Source organism: Vulpes lagopus, chromosome X (genome assembly GCF_018345385.1).
Source record: "Vulpes lagopus strain Blue_001 chromosome X, ASM1834538v1, whole genome shotgun sequence".
NCBI classification, from domain to species: domain Eukaryota; kingdom Metazoa; phylum Chordata; class Mammalia; order Carnivora; family Canidae; genus Vulpes; species Vulpes lagopus.
In genome coordinates this window covers 9,175,366-9,202,866 of record NC_054848.1, presented here as the reverse complement: position 1 = coordinate 9,202,866, position 27,501 = coordinate 9,175,366, and the positions used below count along the sequence as shown (strand labels likewise).

At 45.6% G+C, this 27,501-nt stretch overlaps 1 protein-coding gene across 4 annotated transcripts in view; it reads right to left on the bottom strand.

Moving 5' to 3' along the window:
- Positions 1-27,501, bottom strand: part of FRMPD4 (FERM and PDZ domain containing 4) — a 562,086-nt gene that overhangs the window by 22,256 nt on the left and 512,329 nt on the right. For 3 of the 4 annotated variants that reach the window (XM_041740249.1, XM_041740248.1, XM_041740251.1), the window contains exons 5-9: positions 21,254-21,299; positions 11,197-11,301; positions 8,615-8,722; positions 4,102-4,233; positions 2,665-2,784 (exon numbers count right to left, since the gene is read on the bottom strand). In XM_041740249.1, coding sequence (XP_041596183.1) covers positions 2,665-2,784; positions 4,102-4,233; positions 8,615-8,722; positions 11,197-11,301; positions 21,254-21,299 — 511 coding nt within the window. Of the gene's footprint in view, positions 1-2,664; positions 2,785-4,101; positions 4,234-8,614; positions 8,723-11,196; positions 11,302-21,129; positions 21,182-21,253; positions 21,300-27,501 lie in introns of those variants that run through there. The other variant, XM_041740250.1, reaches the window with a different exon arrangement.

Here is a 27,501-nt window from a genome sequence, read left to right as displayed (position 1 = left end):
TTTCTACGGTTATTTCAAATAAATTAATACATATTTTTAAAGGCAACCGGCATCGCTAAGGGGGCTGTTGAAAACAGGAGCGGAGTAAAATGGTTTGGAAGCATCATCTTGTGGATGGGAGGAGCGCAGCATTGTAGAGAAAGCCAAGTGAATGCTTCCGTCTACACCGATGCCCCGACTGGCACCTGTAACTATTTCCTTGCAACTCACAAGCTGAGCTGCCGTGGCAAAGCCCCGGATTGGGTCTCAGCAGGAATGGGGGTGGGTGGGTGGGCTGGAGAGGCAGTAACTGGCCGGCTCAGAATCAGGCAGTCACGTCTGGGTTACTCGGCCTGCAGGGCCCAGGGCTTCTAGCTGAGGGGTCCAGGTGACCCGAGTTCCCACTTAGAAAAGCCAGGTCATGACAGTTTTGCCGTCCTGGGTAGAGGATGGTGTGAGGTGCACTGCACATTTGCTTGATGAACAGGGTACGCCGCATAGGACTTGCCTTTTCCAGATGCCTCGGGGTTATGGTCATGACCATTAATCATCTAATCATCCTACTGTGCTGGAGCCACTGCAGTCTCTTCCAAGACCACTGAGGTGGGGGACGTTTTAAGTGGACCTTGCCTTTAGTGCCCCATCTGCTGGAATGTTCTAGTACATATTCTGCTTCTTTCTCCTTCGACCTTAATTTCTGTTCTCTAGGGCTTAGCGCCACTTTAATTTACGTCACCATTCCCAACCTCTGGCCTTTATCTTGTCTGTGTTTCTGCCGTCTTCTACTGGTTTTCTTTTCCCACTCAACTTTTCAAAGACCACAAAAGTTTTGAAATGTGCAAGGAAATACTGAGAATAGGAAAACAAAAACCAGTTTATCAACCACCTAGAACTAGCAAACGTTTCTATCTTTCTTTTTTTTTTCCTTTTTCCAATGTCTTTGCTTTTTTGTTTCTGATGGTTCCAGAAATCTCTGCCTTATACAGGTACGCCCAGCCGAAGGGAGCACACCCTTGGGGGTTTTTTTGCCTTGCTTTGGCATTTTCTCCCTTTTCTTTTGTCAAGGGAGGTTACATTTAGGTTTACAATCTCTTTGAGTAGCTCTAATGTGAGATGCTTAAACTTCAGGTAAACGGGTTCTTACTGTTTAATGTGATTGTACCGGGAATTTAAGTGAGAGTAATGGGAAGCAGTTACAGAAAAATACAGGGACATCTCCTAAATGTCAAACGAATAAATTCCCTTTGGGGCAAACTGGTAAAGATTCTCATCTCTCGAAGCCTTGTTTTTTGAGAATTGTAACCCAGAATTGGAGAGAGTCAGTCTGCAAAAGATACTATTTCCTTAAAGTCTTATTCCCTTGAAATTAAGTATTCCATTTTAAGGAATATCACATTTCACAACAATCTAACCAGCAAATAAATGAGTGTATAAATGGGTAAATAAAGGAGAGAAGGGAAAGAAAATCTTTTTTATAGTAGAATGCCAAACAATAAATGAAGAAAAAATAATGGAATTAGAAGAATCACCATTTTGAACCCTTGCAGTAATAATGGATTTGGGCAAGAACCATCAGTGAAGATGAAAACCAGTGAGTGAAAGGGTATTAAGGGAGTTGCAAGCACCTCTCCACGAGTTACTTATTCATTACCAAAAAACCCTAATAACCCCTGGATGGATAACTTTGGGGAACATCGCCATAACCAAGGGTCAAAGTTAAGCTCATCGTTAAGGGGACAAATGGACTCAAATGTCCCCTGATATGGTGCCCAGGTGACATAACCTCAACCTCATCAGGAGAAAACATTAGACTGGGAGGTTTCTACAAAATAACTGCCCAGTACTCCTCAAAACTGTCAAGGTCTTAGAAGACTGTGGAATATTCTGGATTTAAGGAGATTAAAGTGACAAGACATTTAGATGCAAAATAGGATCCTGGTGTGGATCCTGTTGTAGGAGAAAATGGATTTCCAGAAGAAAAAGGCCATTTAGGGGGCAGTAGGCAAAATCTGGATATAGGTTGTACACCAGGATGGAAATATATCTGTGTTAAATTTCCTTATTCTGTTAATCGTACCAAGATTATATGAGAAAATGTCCTGTGCTGGGAAATACACACTGAAGTAGCTAGGGGTAAATCAGCAGGATTTGGTAAATGGCATTCATATGCTTTAGAAAAAGGACTTGTGTGTGTGCGCGTGTGTGTAGGGGGAGAACATGTGTTCTCACTAAAAATAAAGTAAATATGTAAAATGTGAACAACTGGTGAATCTGTGTGAAGATTATCAGAGTTCTTTTACTACTCTTGCAACTTTCTCTTAAGCATGATAGGATTTCAAAATGAAAAGGGAAAATAAAAAAAAACACACCATGGAATGGTTTCACAATGCCCTGAGCTTGGGATGGGGGAAAAAGAGGAAGAAGATCCCAAATGCAAGCATTTAGGTAGGGCAAAACCCTGCACTTAATTCATCCCCCCGCGAAACGAACAAGGGGTGATGGAAAGGGAAGTGGGCAGGGGGTTGGGATGACTGGGTCACAGGCACCGAGGGGGGCACTTGGCGGGATTAGCACTGGGTGTTATACTATATGTTGGAAAATACTCCAATAAAAAAAAATACAAAAAAAAAAAGAAATAACTCATCCTCCGGTATTACTATAAAGCATGCTCCAATTCTCACATACCTGAACATAGAGATACTCGAAAGCAACTGGATCTCTCCTTAAAAGGTCAATTGGATCCTTTGGGACGAAGCTAATGCGGAAAAGACACCTCATCTTATGGGAGCTGGGCCGCTGTGTCACCTGGAAGAGCAGACCAGACATGAGCATCCGTCAGTGCTGGCCGAGGGACACGGAAGCAAAGGCACTTGTGTTTGGACACCAAGGAAGGAAGTGGTCCAAGTTCTTTTGCTACGTGTCCTGGATCCTGGTTCCCTGAAAACTGCACATATCCTGGGTCGGTTCCCCAGAAGCAGACCCTGAGTGGAGGGACCCGCTAAGGAACTGCTCCCAGGAGAGGCTGGGAAGGGAGTGGGCAAAGCGGGGCAGGCAGGAGAGCCGAGCAAGGGCACAGTAGCCAGCAGTGGGTCTCTCCGGCCTACACCGTTAGAGCCACCAGGACCCGAGCCAAAGGACCACTGATCAGTCATTGGGTTCAGGCTGGCCCAGGGGGATGCGAATTTCCAGGTGCGGACCGCATGGGTGGCAGTGGTCTACGGGCAGTCCTCTGGAGACGATCCGAGGGTGCTGGGGCCGTAAGTCATAGCACTCCAGAACTAGGGTGGGGGTGGGGGGCCGAGAAGGAGATCGGGGGGTGGGGGGGAGCACAGAGACTGCTTTACTCTCTAACACCGCTGTGGGTTTCTCCCTAAATCAGACTCTAGACTGATTACAGCAGGGAGAGAATGACCATGGCTCCCCTCACGCCCCCCCCTTCCCCAAAGTTCCCTTATCCCTGAGTTCTCCTACAGAAGAGGAGTTTGTCGGAATCCCTTATACTTCCAGCAAAGACTCTGCTTGTGTCGAATCACAAGAGAAGTCAGGGTGCCACGCGGAATTCAGCAGCCAAGCAGCCTGCTTGTCTCCCGAGAACAGATGGGGGTGGCACTTCGGTAACCAGGAACTGGGACGCATTGGTGGATCATGTATTTACAGTGGGCAGACTGGGGCAGGGATTTCAAGCTTCCACCAGTAGTCGCCAGTATGCAACCCAGAGCTTAAGACAACAAAATAGAGTTTTGGCTTCATTTAAGTAATCTCAGGAGCTGTTTCCTGTCGATGGTTTCAAGAGATCGATTGTCAGAACAGGTGAACGAGTCGTTGCCCTAACGCAAAATAGGATTCTACGGAGCCATATTCCCAGTGAGGAGTTGCGGAGTCTGTGACAGTTCTGTATGTGATACCGATCGACAATCTATGAAAAATTGCCCAAAAAGAGAAATATTACCTTGAGATGTAAAGCCCATTATGAACGCCAGAGCTTTCTTTAGCGGGAATACCCAGGGCTGCAGCGAGTACGTTTAAAGGGTCGGAGGACAGGGGAATTCTGGGGCCGGGCAGCCTCTGCTTTCAGCAGCAGGTGTAATTTCTGCTCTCACCTGGGGGTGTAATTTCACACACCTGAGTTAGAGTCTCCTGTTCGTGAAGCAAGAGCAGCTTGGTTCCAGCCCCTTCCGTCCTCTGCTCCAGCATGAGGGAGAAGTGTTCGATGCCTTTGATGGAAAGCTTCTCTTGGAGAGTTAAGATGACATCCTTACAAGGAAACATTGACAAGATGCCGTCAACATCAGCAAGGCCCGCGTGCCGAGCTTACCAGGAATGACAAATGTTGCACGAGTAGGCTTCAGATCTTTCGGTTTTATACCTCTGGTTCATTCCGAAGCTTGATGATCCTTTTCCTGACCTCACCCACCGCCCCAAATCATTACGGAGCTCAGAAACAGGGAGGCAACAAGTTGCCTCGTTGGAGGAGGTGCCTACTGAAGTCTTAACTTAGAGAGGGAGAGACTCTTAAGCAGGCTCCACACTGGGTGCTTGATCTCAGGACCCTGAGATCATGACCTGAGCCAAAATCAAGAGTCGGATGCTTAACCGACTGAGCCACCCAGGCGCCCTTCTGTTTAAAAAAGTGTAGTAGGGATCAGGGAATGGTGGTTTCCACTCCCAGCTCGACTTCACGTTAGCTGCGCAGCTTAAGGCAAGTTATTTAACTTCTGAGTGTCTTAATGTCCTTGTCTATAAACTGGGGATAATACTGATACCAGCCTCAGAATAGACATAAGGACTAAATGAGCTCATACACAGCACACATTTATTGTAGCACCGCTCGATACAGAGTTAGGGTACTGTAACAATATACATTATTGTTATACAATAATACAATATAGTAGCTTTTACTTTAAATCTCTGGGGGAAAGTAGAATGAGCAAGCTTTGTTGGCAATCTTCTGCAGGATTAAACATCTATGACCTGCTAGGTGTTCTACACGGAAGCCCATGTTTACTGCAGTGCAAAAGAAATGTCTTTGAAAATGAAGGAAAAAAAAAACATACATTTTTTTCATGTCTTTGAAAACCAGTAACTGATCTCTCTTCAAGATAATTTATACTCCGATGCTAAAAATCCCAAAGAGCAGTGCTTTGCAACCCCAGAGCAATTCTGTCTCATAGTAACATTTGGCGATTTCTGGAGACATTTGTGGTTGTCATAATGGGGTTGGGGCTGCTATTAATATCGAGGAATGCAGCTAAGCATCGTGCTATGGACAGGCCCCGCAATAAGGAATTACCTCGTCCAAAGTATCAACAATGCCAAGATAGAAAAACCCTGCAATACAGAGTAGGTTTTTTGTTTTTTTTTTTTTTTTACTGAGCTGTCTGAAATTTTTATTCTTTTCTACAGACTTTTCTTAATTTCCTCAAGCTCCTTTAATGGTTTTGCTGTTATTTACTTTTTTCTTTTTAAGTAAACTCTACCCCCAACGTAGGGCTTGAACTCACGACCCCGAGATCAAGAGTGGCATGCTCTACCCACTGAGCCAGCCAGGCGCCTTTCCCTAGGCCTCTTTATTTTTTTTTATTTTTTGATTTTTTAATTTAATTTAATTTAATTTTTAATTTTTTTCCCTAGGCCTCTATAAAACCAAGATCCCCGTACCCACCCACCACCGAAGAAGTCATTCCACAGAAATGCCTTGACTATATTGAATTTCATAAGAAAGATTCTCTGTGTCATAATTTTTGTTCAAGGCCCAGAGAAGAACAAACAAAACCAGCCTTTGCGTGGCAACACATAGTTATAAACTATTCTCTTGAAACTCCAGGGAGGACACCGGAAAATCAGAAAATCGATAGCAAGTTTTTCTTCCCTGTGATTCTGTAGCAAGAATTTTGGCAATTTTTATTAAACAGTGTCATATCCCTTTCGTAACTATACTATTTCTATTTTACGCCTACCCACCTGTGTCTGTGGCGATAGTAAAGCTGTTAGGTACGAGCTAAGCAAGCTTTAATTTGCTGTGAGCTCTGCACCGTTCCCTGTCTTCTCACCACCATCTGCCACCCTCAGGGAAATCACACTCACTCTAGGGTGGGTTCCTAATAAAAAGGCCAGAGGGAATTAACGACAGGGCTCTCTTTTAAATTTAGAGTTCTTTCTGTTAAGGAATGCATGCAAGTCCTAAGCTGTACCTTCGGATGGGGTAGGGGGTCTAATGGCAAGGAGCTCTCCTGACTATTTGGTATCATAGACCAAGCCATGGTGTCACAGGGCGTTATCGTGATGCGGTGCTCTGGGTTATCTCAGGGCTATTTGTTTATTTATCTAATTTAAAAGATTTTATTTATTGATTCATGAGAGACACAGGCAGAGGGAGAAGCAGGTATCCTGTGGGGAGCCCGATGTGGGACTCGATCCCGGGACCCCGCGATCACGCCCTGAGCCGAAGGCAGGCGCTCACCCACTGAGCCACCCAGGTGTCCCATCTCAGGGCTCTTCCAACTGTGGCCTGGCCCGCGCCCAATCTGGTCATGCCCATTCATTTGCACATTGCGTGTGTAGTAGAGGCTTCGTCTTGCCTTAAAGAAAGTTTTGCCTCCTGGCTCCCGGCTCTTGGGAGGTAAAGTGTAAGCCCGTGGAGTGTACTGCCCCAGGAGTGTCTGTGTACCTGGGAGCCAGGTAGAGAGCACAGAGCCTGTGCTAACGACGTGAGGGCCTTGGGCCAAGTCGTACCAGCTCGACCTCTGCAGGAGCAGGATACGGGAGCTCAGCTGGTCTATGTGGCCAACGTCTAACAAAAACCCTGAACACCAAGGCTCAGGGGAGCTTCCCGGGTTGGCGCTACCACACACACGTGGTCACCTGTCACTGCTGGGAGAAATAAGAACCATCTGAAGGACCCCACAGGGGGAGGGCGTTGGGAAGCTGTAAGCTGGGAAACTCTCTTGCCCTATGCACCTCTGCCCCCTGGTGATTTTAATCTGTATCTTCTGGCCGCGATAAACTGGAACTGTGAGGGCACCTGGGGGGCTGAGTCGGTGAAGCGTCTGCCTTCGGCTCAGCTCATGATCTCAGGGTCCCGGGATGGAGCCCCATGTCGGGCTCCCTGCTCAGCGGGGAGTCTGCTTCTCCCTCTCCCTCTGTGATCCCTCTCGCTTTTGCTCTATCAAATAAATAAATAAACTCCTGAAAATAAAAAACCTGCAATTGTGCTTCTAACAATTTGCTGAGTTCTGTGAGTCCTTCAAGTGAATTATGGAACCAGAGGGCGGACTTAAGGACCTCCCCGAACACACCGTCCACAGCTGCTTTTATGATACACCAACAGAGCAGAGTAGTTTCAAAAGGGATCAAATAGGCCACAGGGCTGGAGATATCTACTCTCCTTCCAGAAGTCCGCCCACCTCTAGGCTAGCAGATCAATAATAAGAGTAACACGTTGCCATACACGGATTTTGAGTAGGAATAAAGGGAAAGGACTTTGTCAGCCGCCCCCATTGAAAACGAGCAGTCTTGCACGAAGCTGATATTTCATGTGGAAGGAGTTGAGGATGGCTTATACACTCCATCATCAATCTAGAATACTGTCTGCCCTGTTACGTGCTACGTCACCACCTATTTAAAGCAATTCCAAACAGGCTGCTTGTTGGTATTGTGGCAATAAGTGAGAGGGCCTTGGCACAAATGCTTCCACTCCCAAGGTCCATGCTGACTAATATAAAAAACCCAAGAATTCGGGGTTGACTCTTGACAGACATTTTTAACACAGACTTGATATTCTCTTGATACATTATTATACAGATCATCACTACTACTTTTTTTTTTTAAACCTCAATAAAATCTCTTTTATTGTTCCATTTGCAGAAAGCCTATTTTAGGCTGCTGGAGCATTAGGGAGCAATCAATTTCTGAACATACTTTTGTCCAATAAAAAATAGAATATGCGCTTTTTTTTTCCCCAGGAAGAGGGCACAGGGGGAAAGAACCCATCTGCTTTGTTATAACACCCATTACGTAAGACTCACCTGTGGCTCTGCAATAATAGGACTGCTAAGAGACTCTTCCTTTTTACTCCTTCTCCTAAGAAGCATGCTTCATTTCTGCCCTTTTATGCATTATTTCCATGAAATTAGTTACAGCGATTAAAAGTAAATGTTATCTTTATATTATTCAACCCCTTGTTTTTGCCGGACATCAAAGTAGCAGATATTCAATTAACGGCTAACATCTTAATCTTTTTGGTGGCTGACATTGCTAAGAAATCATACTGGCTTTTTTTTTTCATTTTTTTTTCATACTGGCTTTAGGCAGGGTGCCAGGTTTTCTTGGGGACAGTAACACTATTTTAATTAAACTAGAGTTGCATTAAAATGACTAGCCCTAGTGGTTCGTCACTGAGAGCATATTCTATCATTTTGTGACACACACATACACACAGCAGAACCTTCTTAGTTTCAGCTTTTCTCTCCCAAGTTTGATTTTAAGTATTCACACACATACCTTATTTGGAAGCAACCAGAAAAGCCTCAGAAATAAACAGATAGTTCTAAAAGAAGGCGCTGCGACACAAGGCTTTCGGTGTGACTTCCACGCCATACCTGCCAGGGTCCAGGTGGAGGTTAGCGGGTCTGCTTACCTTTATGGAGGTGCTGCAGTCAAAGCGAAATGATTTGGTCTGCCCGTTTTCCAGATACACTTTCAAAACATTTGGCATAAAAAGAAGTGAATTATCCTTGACAGTTTCCTGTTTAATAACAACAACAAGGAAAGAGGTCAAGTGAGAATTCTGCTCTTTGCAGAAGCAGCATATATCTACAATTTATTATTTTTTTTAAAGATTTATTTATTTATTCATGAGAGACACACACAGAGAGAGGCATAGACACAGGCAGAGGGAGAAGCAGGCTCTGTGCAGGGAGCCCAACGCGGGACTTGATCCCAGGACCGCGGATCAAGACCTGAGCCAAAGGCAGACTCTCAACCACTGAGCCACCCAGGTGCCCCGTGAAACAATTTTTTAAAAGGTAGGCTCCATGCCCAAAGTGGGACTCTGACCCATGACCCTGATGTTAAGAGTTGCACATTCTTCTGACTGAGCCAAGAGGGTGCCCCCTTTATAGAACGGTTTTTACCCCATTTAGAAATGTTCTTTAAATTCAAAAGGGACTTCTAAGGAAAGGGTTAGTGTGTTCAAGATTAGAACACTGGATCTATAGCAAACACCATAACCTAAAAACAATTCAAAAAGAGATGCCTGAAACATGACAAAAATTAACAATAGAAACATATTCCTTTGAATTCTCTCTTTAATTGGAAATAGGGAGAGATGGCAGGAGAAGAAAGAAGGCGTGTTGGGTGAGTTCCGGCAATCCTTGGCGGGCACTGCATTTCTCACATGTAGCTGGTCACGGAGTCATAGAAGTCAAGTGGAACTGGGCAATCATGAAACTATATGTCCTTTGTTTTACAGATGAAGAAACTGAAGACAAGATCTCCAGAGATTGGCTAATGTCCTACAGATATTCTCTGAGAATTCAATCCCTAGGTATTTCTGTAAGAGGCTCCGTGCCTTTTACTTCTTGTTCCTTTCTCTGAATTTCCTCCCTCTCCTTCCTCCTCGTGTGAACCGCGCACGTGACTCTCCTGCTACCCACTTCGTGGAGTTGGTTTGGCGCCAAGTCCACACGAAGTGCCACATGATGACTCCGTAGAGCAAGAGTAGGCTGGAAATGAAGATGGTCTCAAAGGTTGAGGAGCAGACACGCGAGTGGACATGCCTGCCACACACCGGCCTGGGGGAGGCAGCGGGGGTTGCAGGTGATGACTGACCCCTGGAGCTGTCCTTACACACCAGCTGCCTTGAATGAGCCCCCTATTATATCCAGGGGACTGCCATAGCAGTCTGCCATAACAGTCATAGCAGAACTGCCATAGCAGCTTCTAGGATCATAATCTCTCTAAAGATACATAAAACTGCCCAGTCTCATGCCTGGAAGCTTGAGAAAATATGGGGGAAGTTCCAGATGACTTTCTGTGATACTGTGATTCCTCTGTGACTGGAACCTTCCAGTTTTGAACTGCGATAGTCTTGTGAAATGCTAATGGATGCTAATTGCATCCAGAGGGACAGGGATGCACTGTGTGGAGCAGAACAATGTGGGGTGAATGGAGGCAGCAGAGATGGGGTAGGAGATGGTGACTGGGAGGACAAGGCTGAAATGCCCCCAGGGCAGCACAGTGACAACTGGAGGCCCCTCCTACAAGCGTCACAAGGTTGAAGAGATTGGTCATCGGAGCTCTGGGCTCCAAGGTGGGAGACACAGGTCAGCAAGTCTTGACAGGGAGACACTGAGACCAGGAGGGCCTAGCTCAGGACATGCAGGCCCACAACTTCAAATTCAGATCCCTCAGGGAAGAGTTTGTGACCTCTAATGCACATGTCATGGATGACATTTTGTCATTGTAGGTTTATTTAAACACCACCCCCGGCAACAACAAAACCCCAACAACGAAAGCTGCTATTTCAGAGGTCCAAAAACATTTAGTGCCTCAGATAACAGCTTTCTGAAAGCTAAAAACATGAAGTTAGATTTTCTTGGGGGAAAATAAAAATCAAAAAGAGAGCATCCTACTGATGTTTGCACTCTTCATTTTGAAGACCAATTATGTGCCTCAGCAATCATGATTTCTTTCAAGACCTATTGATGGAGATCCAGGCAGTATTTCTTCACTTCTGGTTGCGCATATGACAGTGGCCCAGCATTGTAACTTCTTTCCATTTTGATTCGTGAAAAGAATAGAGGCATTTCATTTTTGAATAAGGCAAAACTTAGGGGAAGCCTTTCTCGAAATATAGAATGGAAGCATGCTCAGTTGGCATGATGGGAAGAAGTAGGTAGAAATTTCAAAGAGGCTTATTTTACTCAATATGGGGCAATGCCAGGGATCTCAAATCAAATGAACTCCTTTGCAAAGCAGTGAGGTCTCGAACACTGGAAGCGTTCGAAGAAACCCTGGACGACTATGTATTCTGGATATGATAGAGAGGACCCATCAGGCATGACATGGGGATCTCTCAAGCCCTTTAGAGTTCTGAGATTCAGCAGGCCTAAATCTCAGAATTCTAAATTGATCTTTCCAGAGGGGCAACTGGCTGTGTTTCGTGCAAAGCCCCTATGTCAGCCACTCTGAGTCTCAAGCAGGCAACAGTCAACTCACCGACACTTGGCCATTGATGATGACCTCCTCAGAGAACCGCACTTTGACTGGATTGGACTTTAATCTTGCCTTTTTTGCAGCACTAATAAATGCTGACTTGGGAGACTAGAAAAAAGAAAGCATTGGATATGATTATTGGGAACATAATGCAAACCCTGGAACAGTTGTTTTCTAGCTTTATTCTCTCGAATATGCATTATTTTTGCTAAAAAGTATGTTTGGTGCATGCCCAGTTCAAGGACGAAACACAAATCACAGAGGCAATCAAAACCCTGTCATGCTCATAAAGTGGGAGGTTTGATTTACTCAGCAGACCAGAACTGCAAAGAGAACATTCCATGTTCTAGCTGAGCACATTCCCAAAGATCTTATTTTTTTGGGAGAGAGAGAGACACAGAGAGCATGAGCATGGGGTAGGAGATGGGGTGAGAGGGAGAGATTAAGTAGACTCCTTGCTCAGCACAGAGCCTGATGTGGGGCTCGACCTCACGGCCCTGAGACCATGACCTGAGCTGAAACCCAAAGCGGGTCATTTAACCGACTGAGCCACCTAGGCACCCTGCCCAAGGATCTTTTAAAATGATGGCTAGGAAAGTACGCAAACCTTGCTTTGATTACAGAGCTTTGAGTGCAATGTGGAGGGGAAGTGGTGGTCAAATCTAATGTTGGGTTCATGTCAAATTGATCATTCCTGATTTTAATGAGGTGGAGAAGAGTCACTAACAGTTCCAACTTGATTGATAATCCCACTATTTTTTCACATGAAGGATTTAAGGGCACGTGAACAGGCAAGTGCACACACTCATAAAACACCCCCTCTTTATGTACCCAAAACTCTAATTTCAGCCTCTTGTTGGTAACCTGTCATCCTGTGGTCTTGCGGGACAGGACAGAGAGACCATCCTGGCTTACAATTGAATGTTGACTTCATATTCTGTCTCATTGTAAAGGTTCTCTGTACTGTTGACCCTTTAAGAGCACAAGATCCACTTATACATGGATTTTTTTCTGGAAAGTACAGTATGATACCATAAACATATTTTCCTTTTTAAAATTTTTATTTATTTCAGTATTATTTCTTTAAGTGATCACTACACCCAACGTGGGGCTCAAACTAATGACCCTGAGATCAAGAGTCAAATGCTCTACTGACTGAATGAGCCAGACACTCCACCATATTTTGCTTATGATTTTCTTAACACTTTCTTTTCTATAGCTTGCTTTTTTCTAAGAATACAGTATATAATACATATAAAATACAAAATATGTGTTCACATTATCGGTAAGGTTTCTGGTCAATCATAAGCTATTAGTAATTAAGTTTTTAGTTGCATGCAAGTCTGCATGCAACTTTTGACTGCAGGGAGGTTGGTGCTCCCAACACCTACATTGTACAAGGGTCAACACTGTCTTTTATTGGAAAGAGGGGCTGAGTGACTCAATTTTTCTTCCTCAGAAACTAAAAGTACAAGAGGGAAACTTGCTCAGAAGGGTACCGTGATCCAGAGCAAGCTCTTGCGGCACAGTCCTGATCAATGTACACCCTCTGAAAACCATCCTTGTTTAATTTTAATGAAGCCTGAGGAGAAGGGAACTCACATCTAGGAGGTATCTACTATGTTGTGGACAGCATCTGCTTATTTTCAAAAAGGACTGCATTCTCATTGAACCTAAAAATAGGTAAATATTTAGTTTGAATCACGAAATTGCCATTTTGTATATTAAAATAGTCAAATATTGCAATTTGCAAATTGTTCAACCTAATGGTTTTTACGGTATGTATCTGTAAGAGGTTCAGACTGTTGTGAAAAGAATCCTAGTAATTGACTCTAGAACCAACACAGAGGCTCAACTTTCTGTGTACTGTATTAATCTCAAGGCACAAAAGCCAAATAGGTGTCCCATACTTTGATGTTAAACTCAACAGCAAAGAAACAAACAATCCAATCATGAAATGGGCAAAAGACATGAAGAGAAATCTCACAGAGGAAGACATGGACATGGCCAACATGCACATGAGAAAACGCTCCACATCACTTGCCATCAGGGAAATACAAATCAAAACCACAATGAGATCCCACCTCACACCAGTGAGAATGGGGAAAATTAACAAGACAGGAAACCACAAATGTTGGAGAGGATGTGGAGAAAGGGGAACCCTCCTGCACTGTTGGTGGGAATGGGAACTGGTGCAGCCACTCTGGAAAACTGTGTGGAGGTTCCTCAAAGAGTTAAAAATAGACCTGCCCTACGACCCAGCAATTGCACTGCTGGGGATTTACCCCAAAGATGCAGATGCAATGAAACGCCGGGACACCTGCACCCCGATGTTTCTAGCAGCAATGTCCACAATAGCCAAACTGTGGAAGGAGCCTCGGTGTCCATCGACAGATGAATGGATAAAGAAGCTGTGGTCTATGGATACAATGGAATATTCCTCAGCCATTAGAAACGACAAATACCCCCCATTGGCTTCGATGTGGATGGAACTGGAGGGAATTATGCTGAGTGAAATAAGTCAATCGGAGAAGGACAAACATTATATGGTCTCATTCATTTGGGGAATATAAATAATAGTGAAAGGGAATAGAAGGGAAGGGAGAAGAAGTGGGTAGGAAATATCAGAAAGGGAGACAGAACATGAAGACTCCTAACTCTGGGAAATGAACTAGGGGTGGTGGAAGGGGAGGAGGGTGGGGGATGGGGGTGAATGGGTGACGGGCACTGAGGGGGGCACTTGACGGGATGAGCCCTGGGTGTTATTCTGTATGTTGGCAAATTGAACATCAATAAAAAATAAATTTATTATTAAAAAAAATGATCCCCATCTTTGTCAAATACAAGTACACCTGAGATCAATTAAAACAATAGGATGAGGGATGCCTGGGTGGTTCAGTGGTTGAGCATCTGCCTTCACCTCAGGTCATGATCCCGGGGTCCTGGGATTGAGTCCCGCATCCCCTGCGGGGAGCCTGCTTCTCCCTTTGCCTGTCTCTGCCTGTCTCTGTCTCTCATGAATAAACAAATAAAATAAATAAATAAATAAAACAGTAGGATGAAATGGAGAAATGAAATGACAAATCCATTTGATGGAATATTATTCAGCCATAAAATGGAATAAAGTTCTGGTTTGTGCTACAACATAGATGGACCTCGAAAACATTATGTTGAACGAAAAGGAACCACGCACAGAAGGCCACGTGTGGTAGGATTTGATTCCATTTACATGCACTGTCCAGCACAGCCAAATCCATGTGACAGAAGGTAGCTTAGTGGTTGCCCTGGGCTGGGGAGGAGAATGGAGAACTATCATCTGCGGGGTTGGTTTCCTCTTGGAGTCACAGAAGGTTCTGGAACTAGTCAGCAGCAACAGTTGAACAAGATGGTGGACATACTTAATGTCACAGATTTGAACCATTTAAAATAGTGAAAATGGTAGCTTTCTGTTCATTTTAAAATTCATTCTTATTTACTTGAGAGAGAGCAAGAGCTGGAGAGAGCACAGAGGGAAAGGGAGAAGCAGACTGCCCGCTGAGCAGGGAGCGCAACCTGGGACTCGATCCCGGGACCCTGAAATCATGACCTGAGCCAGAGGCAGACACCCAACCACCTGAGCCACCCAGGTGCCCTTAGCTTTCTATTCTGTGCATCTTATTATAATAAAACAAAATCACTGTTGAAAAAAACACAATATGTCTATGTATATTTCCAGGTGGAGTTTTGCTTAAATACTGGGGAAAAAAAATCCTGTTATTTCACGTTCTCCTCCGCACCCATCCCACCTCTGCTTTGATCAGTGTCTTCGAGGACTGGATGGATGAATGAATGAATGAATGGTTTGGCCTCCAGAGCTTTAATTCCTCTACTTACTCAAGATGTTTTCAGAGAATGGCTGCCCTCTTGGAACGAAACCAAAGAAAACAAAACCAAGAACTCAGAAGACTCTAAATGTGTGCTCCTCAAGAACAACAACTTTGAACATGTTCAACAGGACTTTTTTTTTTATTAAAGATTTTATTTATTTATCCATGAGAGACACAGAGAGTGGGGCAGAGACATAGACAGAGGGAGAAGCAGGTTCCCTGCGGAGAGCCCACTGTGGGACCCGATCCTGGGACCCTGGGATCACACTCTGAGCCGAAGGCGGACGCTCAACCCCTGAGCTACCCAGGTGTCCCTCAACATGACTTAAAAGTCCTACTACAAAAAAAAAAAAATCCTACTACGGGGGCACCAAGCTGGCTCAGTGGGTGCAGCGGGATCAGTGTGCTTCTTGATCCCGGGGTCATGAGTTCAAGCCCCACGTTGAGTGTAGAAATCACTAGAAACAAACAAACAAATAAACATAAACAACGACAAACAAGAGTCTACGACAGAGCTTAAGTGATGGGATAGTGGTGTTCTCCTTGGATTCTCTAATTATAGGCTGAGTTTAGTAATGATTAACAGACAAATCGTACAGTAGTGAGTTCATTTGCTTTGGATATGCCATTTTTTAGCTGAAGGGAAAACATTCTTCTCCCTTAATGGTTTTGAGCAGGCGATATTTACGCTGGCACGATGGGTTTAGTGCAAGTGAAGTGGCTGTAAGAAAGCTACCCAGAACAGACGCTACTAATTAGATGAGGTGCTTGAACGCTGAAGCACCCCGCTGCTCCAGCGTTGTTGGCGAATGAAGGATCTCACCCCTGTTCAACATGCCAGGCACTGAGGCTCATTCCCCTTGTGCATCGGAATCTTTTGCCAGATTTTTCTAAAATGATCTGTGTCACTCCTTGCCTCGATAAAAAGGTATCGCACAGGACTTATTTCTTATGCTTACCAGTGGATATATAATCTTAGAAGGTATTGATGTTCCCATGGAAGTAGTAGGGTGATTGGCCCCTAAAGTAGGTGGCCCCATGCGGCAGAGCTTGTCAAAGCTGGTGAGGCTTCTCCCTTCTCCCTGAAGCTAGAGCATGCCATCCCTTATAGCCTCGTTCCCCTATTTTTTTTTTTTTACCCTGCCCTAATGACAAACCTGATAAACTAGGAGAGTCAGCAAGGAAACCAGATAGCCAATGTAGTCAAGTAAATACTATTTTACATGTATTCTGAAGTCAATGGACTTGGGATAAAAGTCCAAGAATTCACGCAAGGGCCTTTTTTCTCATTCTGGATTTGTGACTGTTTAATATAATTGCCACACATTTTACAAATTACTTTTTGATGATAAAAACATAAGCTCCTCAAGTGTGAAGGTTACTGAATTGGAGTCAACAAAGTAATGGCTTATTCCACTGGCTGCTGGAATTACTTGTGCCACACATGCTATGTCAACCCGTCACGACTGCGGTTTGCACTCAGATCTCCTTTCACAGCTCAAAAAACATACAATGTACACCACTCAGAAACCTGATGAGTTAATTCTTAGCAACCTGCAGACCTGTAGGGGCTGATCATAAGCACTTCCTATCCTGTGGTGGGAATGACAAGTAATTACCATTTAGAATAATCAGATTCTCCTGCTGTTAATTAATTTTAAGATTAGAAGGGCTCTAATCAACCTCGGCACCTCTTTCCAAATTTGCTGTTGCTGAGGTGGCCAGAGTAGATATGTGGCATGTTCTTGATGCTTTTAGATGCTGAGAAGTCACTAGAACATCATTTGGAAAAAAATTACATAAATAAGATAAATTTCCAAAACTACAGCCAAAGGTCTTAAATGAGCAATTCATAGTCGGCATTGAGTAAATATTTGGTGAGGTCTAAGTGGCCCACAGTTATCACTGGGTAACTTAGTTTGGAGTTCCCCCAAAGCAGACCCCAAGACAAGGATTCACAAGCAGGTCGCTGTCTCGGAGGTGCTCGCAGGAAGCGCGCATAGGTGAGAAGGAGGAAGGGAGACAGGGGGTGGAGGAGTGAGCCAGTGAAGCATTCTTTAAGCCATTCACCACTGTAAGCAACAGGAGCTTACGCCTGTTGGGGGCCTCTGGGAACGAGGCAGGCCACAGGCCTCAGAGTTATCATGTCCGAGGAGACAGAGAGCTCGGGTCTATATTCACCAGCTCCTGTCAATCAGTGATGGAGTGGCTGCTCTTCCAGGAACGTTAATTCCTCAGCACCTCTGGCCTGCTGCATGAGCCTCATCTTGTGGCCAGAAAAAACCCACGGGTGAACAATCGTTGGTGCTCTCAGCTGGAGACTGGGCTGGCATGCTCAGCGTGACGCGTGGCAGGAGGACACGGTCTGGGTCCTGATAGCATCTAATACGCTGGCGCTGCCATGAGGAGATATGTAGCCTCCCTCAGGTGTGTGGGACATGGTGGAAGTTGGGCAGGAAGTGAGTAGCAGGCAAGTAGGTCCCTCAGCTCTTTGGCCTAGAAAAAAAGCTGAGTGAATCTTGATAGCTCCAGGACAAGAGAACGGACAGTGACTTATGCCAAGCGCCAGTGAGCTGGGATTGTGCGAGGGGAGGTAATCAGGACTCTTTCAATATTCCCTGTCTCAAGCCACATCAGGCTAGGAAGTTCTGGAAGTTCTAGATTTGGCAACTGTGGAAGGCAGAGTCAAAGGAAAGGAAGAAGGAGCTAGCCAAGAAAGATCTGTAGTATCAAATGGTAACGGTGCAAGGAAAGAAGATGGCATGTCAGAACAAAGCAAATAAAGTTCCTAAGAAATCCAGAAATTCCTTTTCTAGAAGGCCATCCTAGTGGAATGGGGAAATGCTACTATCTAGATACAGATAAAGACTTCTACGCAAAGGTGTTCCATGCAGAATTGGAAGAGAAGGCCGCTGAAGTCAGTACGAAGGGCCTACTCAGCCAACATAAGGGGGTGCTGGTTAAGTAAATCCTGGTTTGATATAATGCTTTACAGCCGCGTATATGATGCTTATAAAGAATTCTTGATGATATGCAACCACGCTTACGCTAGACTAAGTGATAGGAGCAGAATAAACCTTGTGTCCAAGACCTCCACTACCGACAAGGCATATATCAGAGGACTAGAAGGAAGTAGGCCAACTGTTTACTCAGAGACTGGCTGTCTCTGAGGAAAAGGTGTGCCGACACACATGGTCTTGCTTTGTGGTTTCCCGCTGCACGTCCATAATTTTTCTCTAAGAAATAACGTGAAAATGGTGGAAGGAGAGAGCCGTCTGTTATAATACTTCAAAAACAAGGCAGCAGCCGGTTAAGGATGACTTCTCAAAAGCCTCAGGAATCCTGAGACTGTTCTCCCAGGCCCCCTTGACCTGAGCATCAGTAAAAATCTGGTCCCCGCAGCTGGGGTGCCTGGGGGTGCCCGGGGACCATGCAGAGTGAGGTAAGAAGGGGGACACATGGGCTCTTTTGTCTCGACTGGACCTTATTATGCAGAAAAAAAGACAAGGTAACAAATGCTGGCCAGCACTTTGCAAAAGAAATTAAAATGCTGATTTTTACTGTCTGCTATAAAAGTAGAATTTACACACGTTCTTTTGGTCTGGTGGGTCATCTGTTTTCAGGACGTCAATCCTGGCTGCTGAGAGGATGTTCAGCAAGCAAATGGAACCCAGTACGTTTTTGTATCTGAAAAAGCAAATGTGCCGATGGGAAAACCCAACCACAAGAATGTAAGGAACAATTTGTAGCCTCTTCTCCCATCTTCTCTCCTCTCTGAGTCTAATCTGCCCATTTAAAGCACTTTGCAGTTTTAATTCCTTCATTTCCACTCCTACATCACAGAGGAAAAAGCCACGCTGGGCTAGATCAGTGAGGGGAGATTCTGTGTGGGACAGTGGTTCCCAAGTGGAGATCTCCACCCAGGGGACACCTAGCAATGTGGGGGAGATGGTTTTGGTTGTCACAATTTGGGGAGAGGGCAGTACTGGCATCTAATGGGGAGGAGCCAGAGATACTAATAAATATCCTATAGTGCATGGAACGGCACCAGAGAATGGAGAGTTCTCCAGGCCAAGTGTCGCAGTGGTGATGGTGAGAAACTGTAGGAGAGCATCTAGAGGTTGTTCCGAGGCTTGGAAGGTGAGAAGGGTTTGGCTAGGCCAAGGAGGTGTTGGGGTGGAATATGCAGTGGGCATTTCAGGAAGGAGGGCTGGTCAAGGAAAGTCAAAGATGAGATTCCATCAACAATGACCGGGCAGGCGGAGAGTGCTGCGAGGGGCAGAGGTGCAGCTGTTGGCCAGAAGAACATGCAACACTTGCTCCTAAATGCTGACTTTCAATATAGCACAATAGCAACAGCCGCCTGAACTCCCGGAAACTTGCAGATGATCTATTATAGGAAGTTCCATGACTCACTGATAATAAGGAGTATTCATATGAATAACGCACACTCAAATGGCAAAAAGAGCAAGCAAAGCCACAACCCTTAACTTAAATGCCACCTCCTTGATCTTTCTCCAAGCTTACTGTATGGGCTAAGACATTACCTCACTTTGCAAAAATAACCTGGTTCGAACTAAAATGGTTCCGATCTCACATGCCCTAAGAGGTTACAAAGTGGGAAGAGAGAATTCAGGAAAGACAATGTGAACTTGAAGTGCCACCAGGAATTTACAGTTGGTCAACCACTCGGTCATTGTAGACATTTCCATTGGCTTCCCCCAACCTATCTGTCCACTGCAAAGAAATGACAAAGTGTGGATAGATTTGAAGTGAGCATGAGTGACAATTTGGTTCACTGAAACAATGTAAAAACAGACCAGCTGTACTTTATCTGGAAGGAATCACGGAATCATGAGATGATGGAGCAGGGAAGCCCTTGGATGTGAGTCAGTGTGACCTTCTCAGACAGGTGCGGAAATCCGAGCAGGTGTGGGAGTCACCTGTTCTAGCGCCAGGAACTAGATCTCAAATCTCGGTTCTCTTACTTCCTGCTGTCTCCTTGGTTTTCAAATCCACACATGCGCGTGTGGTTGCATCACAGAGTGGGACTAAAGGTGACAGTCAATAGTAAACTAAGCTTTTATTATAAGTAGTTATATCCTGGATGGCACGATCTGTGGTCTCGGTTAGTTCTATTTGTCATCTTATCAGAATCTTGAATACTTATTTTTTCCTGCCTGAAATGCTTAGGCTATAGGGCTTAGGAGGAAAATGCTGGGACAGGAGACAGGAATGACTTTGGTCAGGAGATGCAGAGTGGCCATTAGCAGAGCCTCCAACTCCCTGGGGAAGAAATGAGAAGCGCAAACAGGCGGGAATCTCTGCCAATCCCTGCAAGGGCCACACAAGGTACCAAAGGCAAACGTTTGGGGGAAAATCTGAAGGAGTTCGCCTTGGTATTTTTCAGCTCAACTGCCAATGTATGGAATTCACAAACAACAGCAAATCTCTAGAAATAGAAAGTCAATTAGTAGTTGCATGTGACTGAGGGTGGGAGGGGTATTCACTGTAAATGGGAACGAGGGATCTCATTGGGCTAAAGACAGTGCTCCCAAACTGGATCCTGGTGATGGCCCCATGCCTGAGTAAATTTTATACAGATCATTGAATTGTATGCTTAAGACGGGTGGATTTTAGGATACACAAATTATACTGTGATCAAGTTGTCAAAAAAAAAAAATCATGGCAACTGAAGGCAGTACGATTTTAATCACTCCGCATGCTCCTGACCAAGGCTGCTGACATCAAATTCTGACAGCCGGATTTCCTCTAAGAGCCACCTTCAAAAGGGGGAGCCTCCTTGAAATATCTACCAACTGATTTAGAAGGGGATATGAGAAAGCATCACGCTAGAACATCCTACAGTCAAACAGTCCCATTATATTTGTGATTCTTACGCTGGGAACCCTAGGAAAATCTTGAGTCTTGTGGGATTTCTAGATGTGAGTCCCATAGGACCGAAGAGGCGGTTTTCAGGATCTATAGAAACTGCATTACTTTCTTTTCTCTCCTCTGAATGGTTTTGCTATCACGGTGTATAAAATACAAATAATGAAGATTTCTAAACTCATATGGTGAATGCGATGCTGTTTCCCTCTGCCATTATTCGCGGGCACGGTTTCACGGGACTGGGAAGAGGAGACCGGAATCCTGGGATCACACACCGGCACTTTTACTCACAGGACACTTACAGGGTAAGGCTGAATGACAGTGAGGAGTATCGATTCTTTGCAGCTTCTGAAAGAGAAGAAAAACAAACATATTTATGAAATGCACAGAGGCCGGACTCTTGACAGGGACAGCGTGCTTTTGAAATGCGACGTGTGATGTGTTGGCGACTGTTTCCTGGGCTCTCAGGCAGAGTAAATCAGAAAGCTCAAAGATGGGCTTTCAGACCTCAGAGAAAACCAGAATCAAGTGTTCACCCAGTGTAACAAACAGCCTGATGGACAGCTTCCCCCGCGGTTTACGTTGGGCGCTATTACCTGTGATGCCAAACACCAGGGCTTTCGGAAAACCCTCGCCCAGGGAAGGGGTGTCTCAGAGGCCTCGACTCCCTCCATCTCACACTTTCCACGGCCCTCAACACTGATTCTCCCCTTTTGATTTTAATTTTCTAGAAAGGGGATCGATTTTAAAAAATTCACAACATCATTATCTGCTCGGGGTCATCAGCATCATGAAAGAAAACTGTCACCGTGGGGTTCTCGTGGGCAAACGGCACCCCCGCAACATCACTTCCCCGCGCCAGGTGGCTCATGGGGGTCCACGGTCGCAACGCCCAGGACGCTGGGCCGCTAAGCATCTCAGATGGCCGCTCGCTGGGCAACGGTGTCCATGGTGGGGGACACCACGCAGGAGAAGCAGAACGAGGCAAGATCGTGGTCTTTTTTTTTTTTTTTTTTTAAGATCGTGGTTTATTTAATTTCCCCCAGATAACCCAGTCCTGACAAATAACTCAACCCCTTGGGAAAATCATGCTGTGGTTATAGTGGTTTTCCTTCCTTCCTTCCCTTTTTATTTTGAGTAGGAGAAAGGTCAGTTGGCACTTTGTTGAGGAGACACCGACTTTTTTCTCCTTTAGGTTTTAATTAACGGCCTCCTTTTGCGATTTACTCTGCAAAGGAGTAAGGTGAAGGGAATCTGCTGCACGGCCGCTCCCCGGAAGGAGCCACTGCAAATGGGCCTGCTAGCCATCGTTGCACTGAGGCTGGGTCGGACCGGGTCGGAACACTTGCCCTGGCAGCGCTCGGTGTGGACCGCGAGGTGCGGGAGGAGAGCAGTCAGCCGAGTGGAGAAGGGTGGGCTAGAACTCAAGGGCAACTGGAAGAAGTATCAGAACATTCTGGGTGATGGTAACTGTGGGGAGAGTAGCACGTGGTTGCCAGTGGCCTGGATGCTCCCACGGGGTCCCAGGTGCCAAGGGTGGGCGGAAAGCTCCGCTAACAAGTAGGCAGCCCGTATTCTCATTAGATGGAGAAGTGGAACGACAGTATGACCAAACCAGAGTTAAGTGGATGAAATGCATGACCATGCACGGCTGCTGGGTGTATGGACCCGTGTAGCAGTTCGGGGGAGCAGTCTGGCACCACCAGGCAAAGACCTCAGTGTCACCTGTGCCACGACCCAGCCCTTCTCCTCTGGTTGACACCACAAAGGCATCCTGTCTGGCTCCCGGGACCATAGAGGTGAAGTGCTGGAGACGAGCTGGGCGTCCAGCTACAGAAGAGTGGCTAAGGAGACGTATGTGTGCACACCACGGAATGATGAGGCGAGACGAGGCAGGAGCCCAGTCTTGCCCGGGCACTCCTGGAGGGTGCTTTGCACGTGGGGGAAGAAATTGGAGGAGACTGGACGAGGAACGCAACATAATACCATTCCCAAGAGCTCAGAACGTATGTGCTCCAAAAAGCAGCACACACGGGGGAGAAGGCAATAAGAGAGCACAGAGACACGCCAAACAGGTTGGAGAGGATTTCTCTCGGGGACATGGGAGCGGGTGTGACTATAAATAAGTAAAATCAGTGGAGAAGAGCCTTACATGGGTCTATGATGACGACCGTTGATACCATGAACAGATGAGTTTGATGACCTCAACTCTCTGCACGTATGGTTTAATAATAATTAAAAAAAAAACCCTCACAATTTGGAAGAGGATGAAGAAATGTGGGGTAGACGTATGCTACCAAACTCACCAACTGCTTAAGGGGAGGTGGCTCTTGGGGGCCTCTAAAGAAATCCCTCATTTGCTCACCAAGACAACGGAGGACCAGCCTCCCAACTCTCTGGGGCTGTTCAACTGCACCCAACTACCACTGGGGGCTGAACACAAGCCCCCAGCCCCCACTCTTTCCACACAGATCTCTGCGTAAGAGAAATACACACTCAGAGAGCGACACACACAGAAGCAAAGTACTGCTTCTTAGCTCTCACTCAAGTTCCCCTTGTTCACGGGAAACAAGGAAGGCCCAGCAGAGGGGAGATGTGATACAGCCCAGCTGATGGAAGCATTTGTGTGCATGTGGCAGCGGGGGTCCTCGCTAGTGGCCACTGGGCTCTGGGGATTGTGCCCTGGGCACAGCTGATTGGGCCTAGGGGCTGAGGGAGCCAATTAGATTCCCCTCTGTAGGGTCAACTAAGAAACAGAGTGTTGGGAGCCGAATGCCAGTCATGGCTGGGCAAGAGTAGAGGTGACAAAGGCCGGTAGTCCACTGCGCAGTCCTGGCTCCCACCATTCTGTCAGAAAGAAAGAAATTGGTGGAAAAATCTCAATATAACTATGATCAGTTCTGGGAATCTGGGAATGGGCTTTTACTTCTGTTTCCTTTCACCTACAAGTACTTAATTATCCCCCGCCAGACATGAAGAATTAACTCCATGATGCTTTGCGTCCCTTAGGATTCCTAATTCAATCCTACAAGGGGTTAAAAAAAAAAAAAACGAAACAACAACAAAAACAACAACACCAGCAAAAAGGAAGCCCTATGTGTTCATAGGTCACAGGATGCCAAGACGGCTGAGGTAGCTCCAGCTGGGGCCTCAGGCCAAAAGATGCCAATCACCTTTGTGTGCCAAAGCTAGGTGCCGCAGGACTTTCAAAGGAAGTATGGAAAACCAGAGTTTGGGACCTCTAACCCCTTATGCACCTTGGAGCTGGACTCATTACTTAATTAAAAGTGACAAAAAAAAAAAAAAAAAAGGCTACCGGGAGAGGCCGGTGGAAGCAACCTATGCCCAAATTACAGAGGCTATGTTTGCAAAATTGCTACCCTTCCACTGAGGCAGGCCCAAAGTGTGCCATTCCTAGGGCCAATATGTGGAAGATGTGGTAGAAACAGCACCCGGAGTCGCTTACTAATGGCATCTTGCTCAGCTGAGCCGCCCGAGGGGTGAGAGAGCCTTGGTAGAAAGAGGTAGAAGCTGAGGAGTATTGGACACAGCCAGCCTCTGCCTTCTCTCTGACTCAAGGAAGCTACAGCTGGTGCCACCCAACAGACATCTTCCAGGAATCCACCAACATGCCCGCAAGGGAAAGAGTCAACTTTTTTTTTCTTTTTAAGATTTTATTTATCTGAGAGAGAGACGGTGAGCATGAGCAACGGGAAGGGCAGAGGGAGAGGGACAAGCAGGCTCGATGTGGGGCTTGAACCCAGGACTCCGGGATCATGACCTGAGCTGAAGGCAGACACCCAACCGACTGAGCCACCCAGGCGCCCAAGAGTCAACTTTCATTATCCTCCACAGATAGAGGAAACCAATGGCAGGTTACATTGGTGCCAATCAAGTGAGAACCCTTGTGGCTCTTTCCCTCACTGTCCTGGTCCCATTTCTATGCAGAGGGAGCTAAAGCTATAGAAGAAGGTTGAGGAATGCCTCTTAGCCCACCGCAGGCTTCCCAGGCAGGAAATAGGGGCGAGAGAGAGGCATTTTGTGCAGTTGGGAGTTTTGATTCTTATTGACAACTGAACATTTAAATCAGAGATTACAAGTTGTTGTGATTATAAGTGTACAAGTGACTGGAGAATTTTCTGAAACCTGCCGGATATGCTGATGGGGTCTGCCTGAGGTTTTATTGAGGGCTCTGGTGGGCCGTCATGTGGGCGGTCACGAATGGGCAGCGAGGAGAAGACAGAGGCTGTAGGATTCCACCCTCTGAGACCTGCTGGCTACACGCTTTTCCAACTTCTCTACTTCAACTGACTGGAAGAGATCGTATTCTTTGAGCCCGAACAACCCTTGATGGAGACAGTCAGTGCTCAGAGCTCTAAGAAAATAAACAATCAAGAGGAAAACACAAGAGTGAGGGGACACGAGGCGCTGGGGAAAATGCTCATGTCCTCCAGAGCGATGCCCAATGGCACCGTATTCGTCTGTTCACTTCTGAAAAGGGAAGCAGATATCCCAGCTCCAGTGTAGACTGTTTGAAGCAGAACAGTGCCTGGAGAAGGGCCCAAGTTATGCATCTCAGATGCTAAACAAATAAGTCAAGAAACTGGATTAGCTTCCTATCACTGCTGTAATAAATTACCACGAACCTAGTGGCTAAAAACAACACAAATGTAGTATCTTACAAAGATTGGAGGTCAAAAGTCTGAAATGGGCCTCACTAGGCTAAAGTTAAGGTGACAGCAGGGCTGCACTCATTCTGGAAGCTTTTCCAGCTTCTAGAGCCTTCCTGTATTCCTTGGATCATGGCCTCTTCTTCCATCTTCAAAACCAGCAGCGTAGCATCTTCAAATTTCTCCCTGGCTTTCCTGCCTTCCTCTTTCAATTATAAAGATCCTTCAGATTACATTGAGTCCCCCTGGAAAATCCAGGATAATCACCCCCTTCTTAATGGAATCACATGTACAGTCACAGGCTCTGGGGACTACGCTGTGGACATCTTTGGGGGTTGGAACATTATTCTCTCCTACCACAGATGCTAGCTTTATTAGTTATCTAGTGCTGCATAACAGACCACCACAAATTTAGTGGCTTCAAATGACACACATTTATTATCTCGTACTTTTTAGGAGGCGGAAATATGAGCATGGCTTAACTTGAGTATCTTTTTTTTTCTTTTTAAAAATGTATTTACTTGAGAGAGAGAGGGAGAGCACAGAGGAAGAGGCAGTAGCAGATGCCCCGCTGCGCAGGGAGCCCCACACAGGGCTCGATCCCAGGATCCCGGGATCATGATCTGAGCCGAAGGCAGATGCTTAACTGACTGAGCCACCCAGGTGCCCCTTAACTTGGCTGTCATTTAAAGATTTTTTAAAAATTTATTTATGAGAGACAGAGAGAGAGAGGCAGACACATAGGCAGAGGGAGAAGCAGGCTCCCTGTGGGGGGCCCAATGTAAGACTTGATCCCAGGACCCTGGGATCATACCCTGAGCCAAAGGCAGGCACTCAACCACTGAGCCACCCAGGCGTCCCTAACTGGCTCTCATTTAAAACTTCTCTCAGGCAGCCCCGGTGGCGCAGTGGTTTGGTGCCGCCTACAGCCTGGGGTGTGATCCTGGGGACCCAGGATCGAGTCCCACATTGGGCTCCCTGCATGGAGCCTGCTTCTCCCTCTGCCTGTGTCTCTGCCTCTCTCTCTCTCTGTGTCTATGAATAAATAAATAAAATCTTTAAAGAAAAAAATAAATAAATAAAAAATAAAACTTCTCTCATTGGGATCCCTGTCTCTCATGAATAAATAAATAAATAATAAATAAATAAATAAAAAATAAAATTTCTCTCATGAGACTGCCATCAGAGTGTTGCCCAGGGCTGAGATCTCATCTGAAATCTCGACTGGGAAGGATTCACTTCCAAACAAACCTCTGCAGCTTTTGGCAGGATTAAATTCCTTTTGACTTGTTGGACCAAGGACCTCAGTTCCTGGCTTGCAGTTGGCTACGGTTCACCCCTAGTTCCTTGCCACGTGGGCCTCTCCAACATGGCAACTTGCTTCATCAAAACCAGCAAAGGAGAGTTTGCTGGCAAGATGGAAGTTACAATTGTATATAAAGTAATCACGACATCCCATCACCCTTGCCCATATTCTGGTGGGGAGAAGCAAAGGTTCCGCCCGTACTAAAAGAGAGTGGAATGCAAAAAACTATGAATATCCAGAAGCAAGGATTATTGGGGACCATGTGAGATTCTGTGTGCCCCACTAGCAGAAAGATTAATAACCAAGTGAACGCTAAGTATCTTAAAAGTGGTCTCCACCCATGAATTCACCTCAGGCGAGATTATTTATGCATGGTAAGGAACAGCCGCAAAAAGAATTGTTCGGCACACCCTGTTAATTTAAAAATGGGAAAAAGTTTTCAAATTATGTCTATTATGTTTATGGCATTTAAAGTTCTTGTGCCTATAGTAAATTCTCTACAAAGTGCCTAAAACACAACCTCACTTGGTTTTAACTTTACCAATTAATGAATAGATGATGTTATTTGAATTGA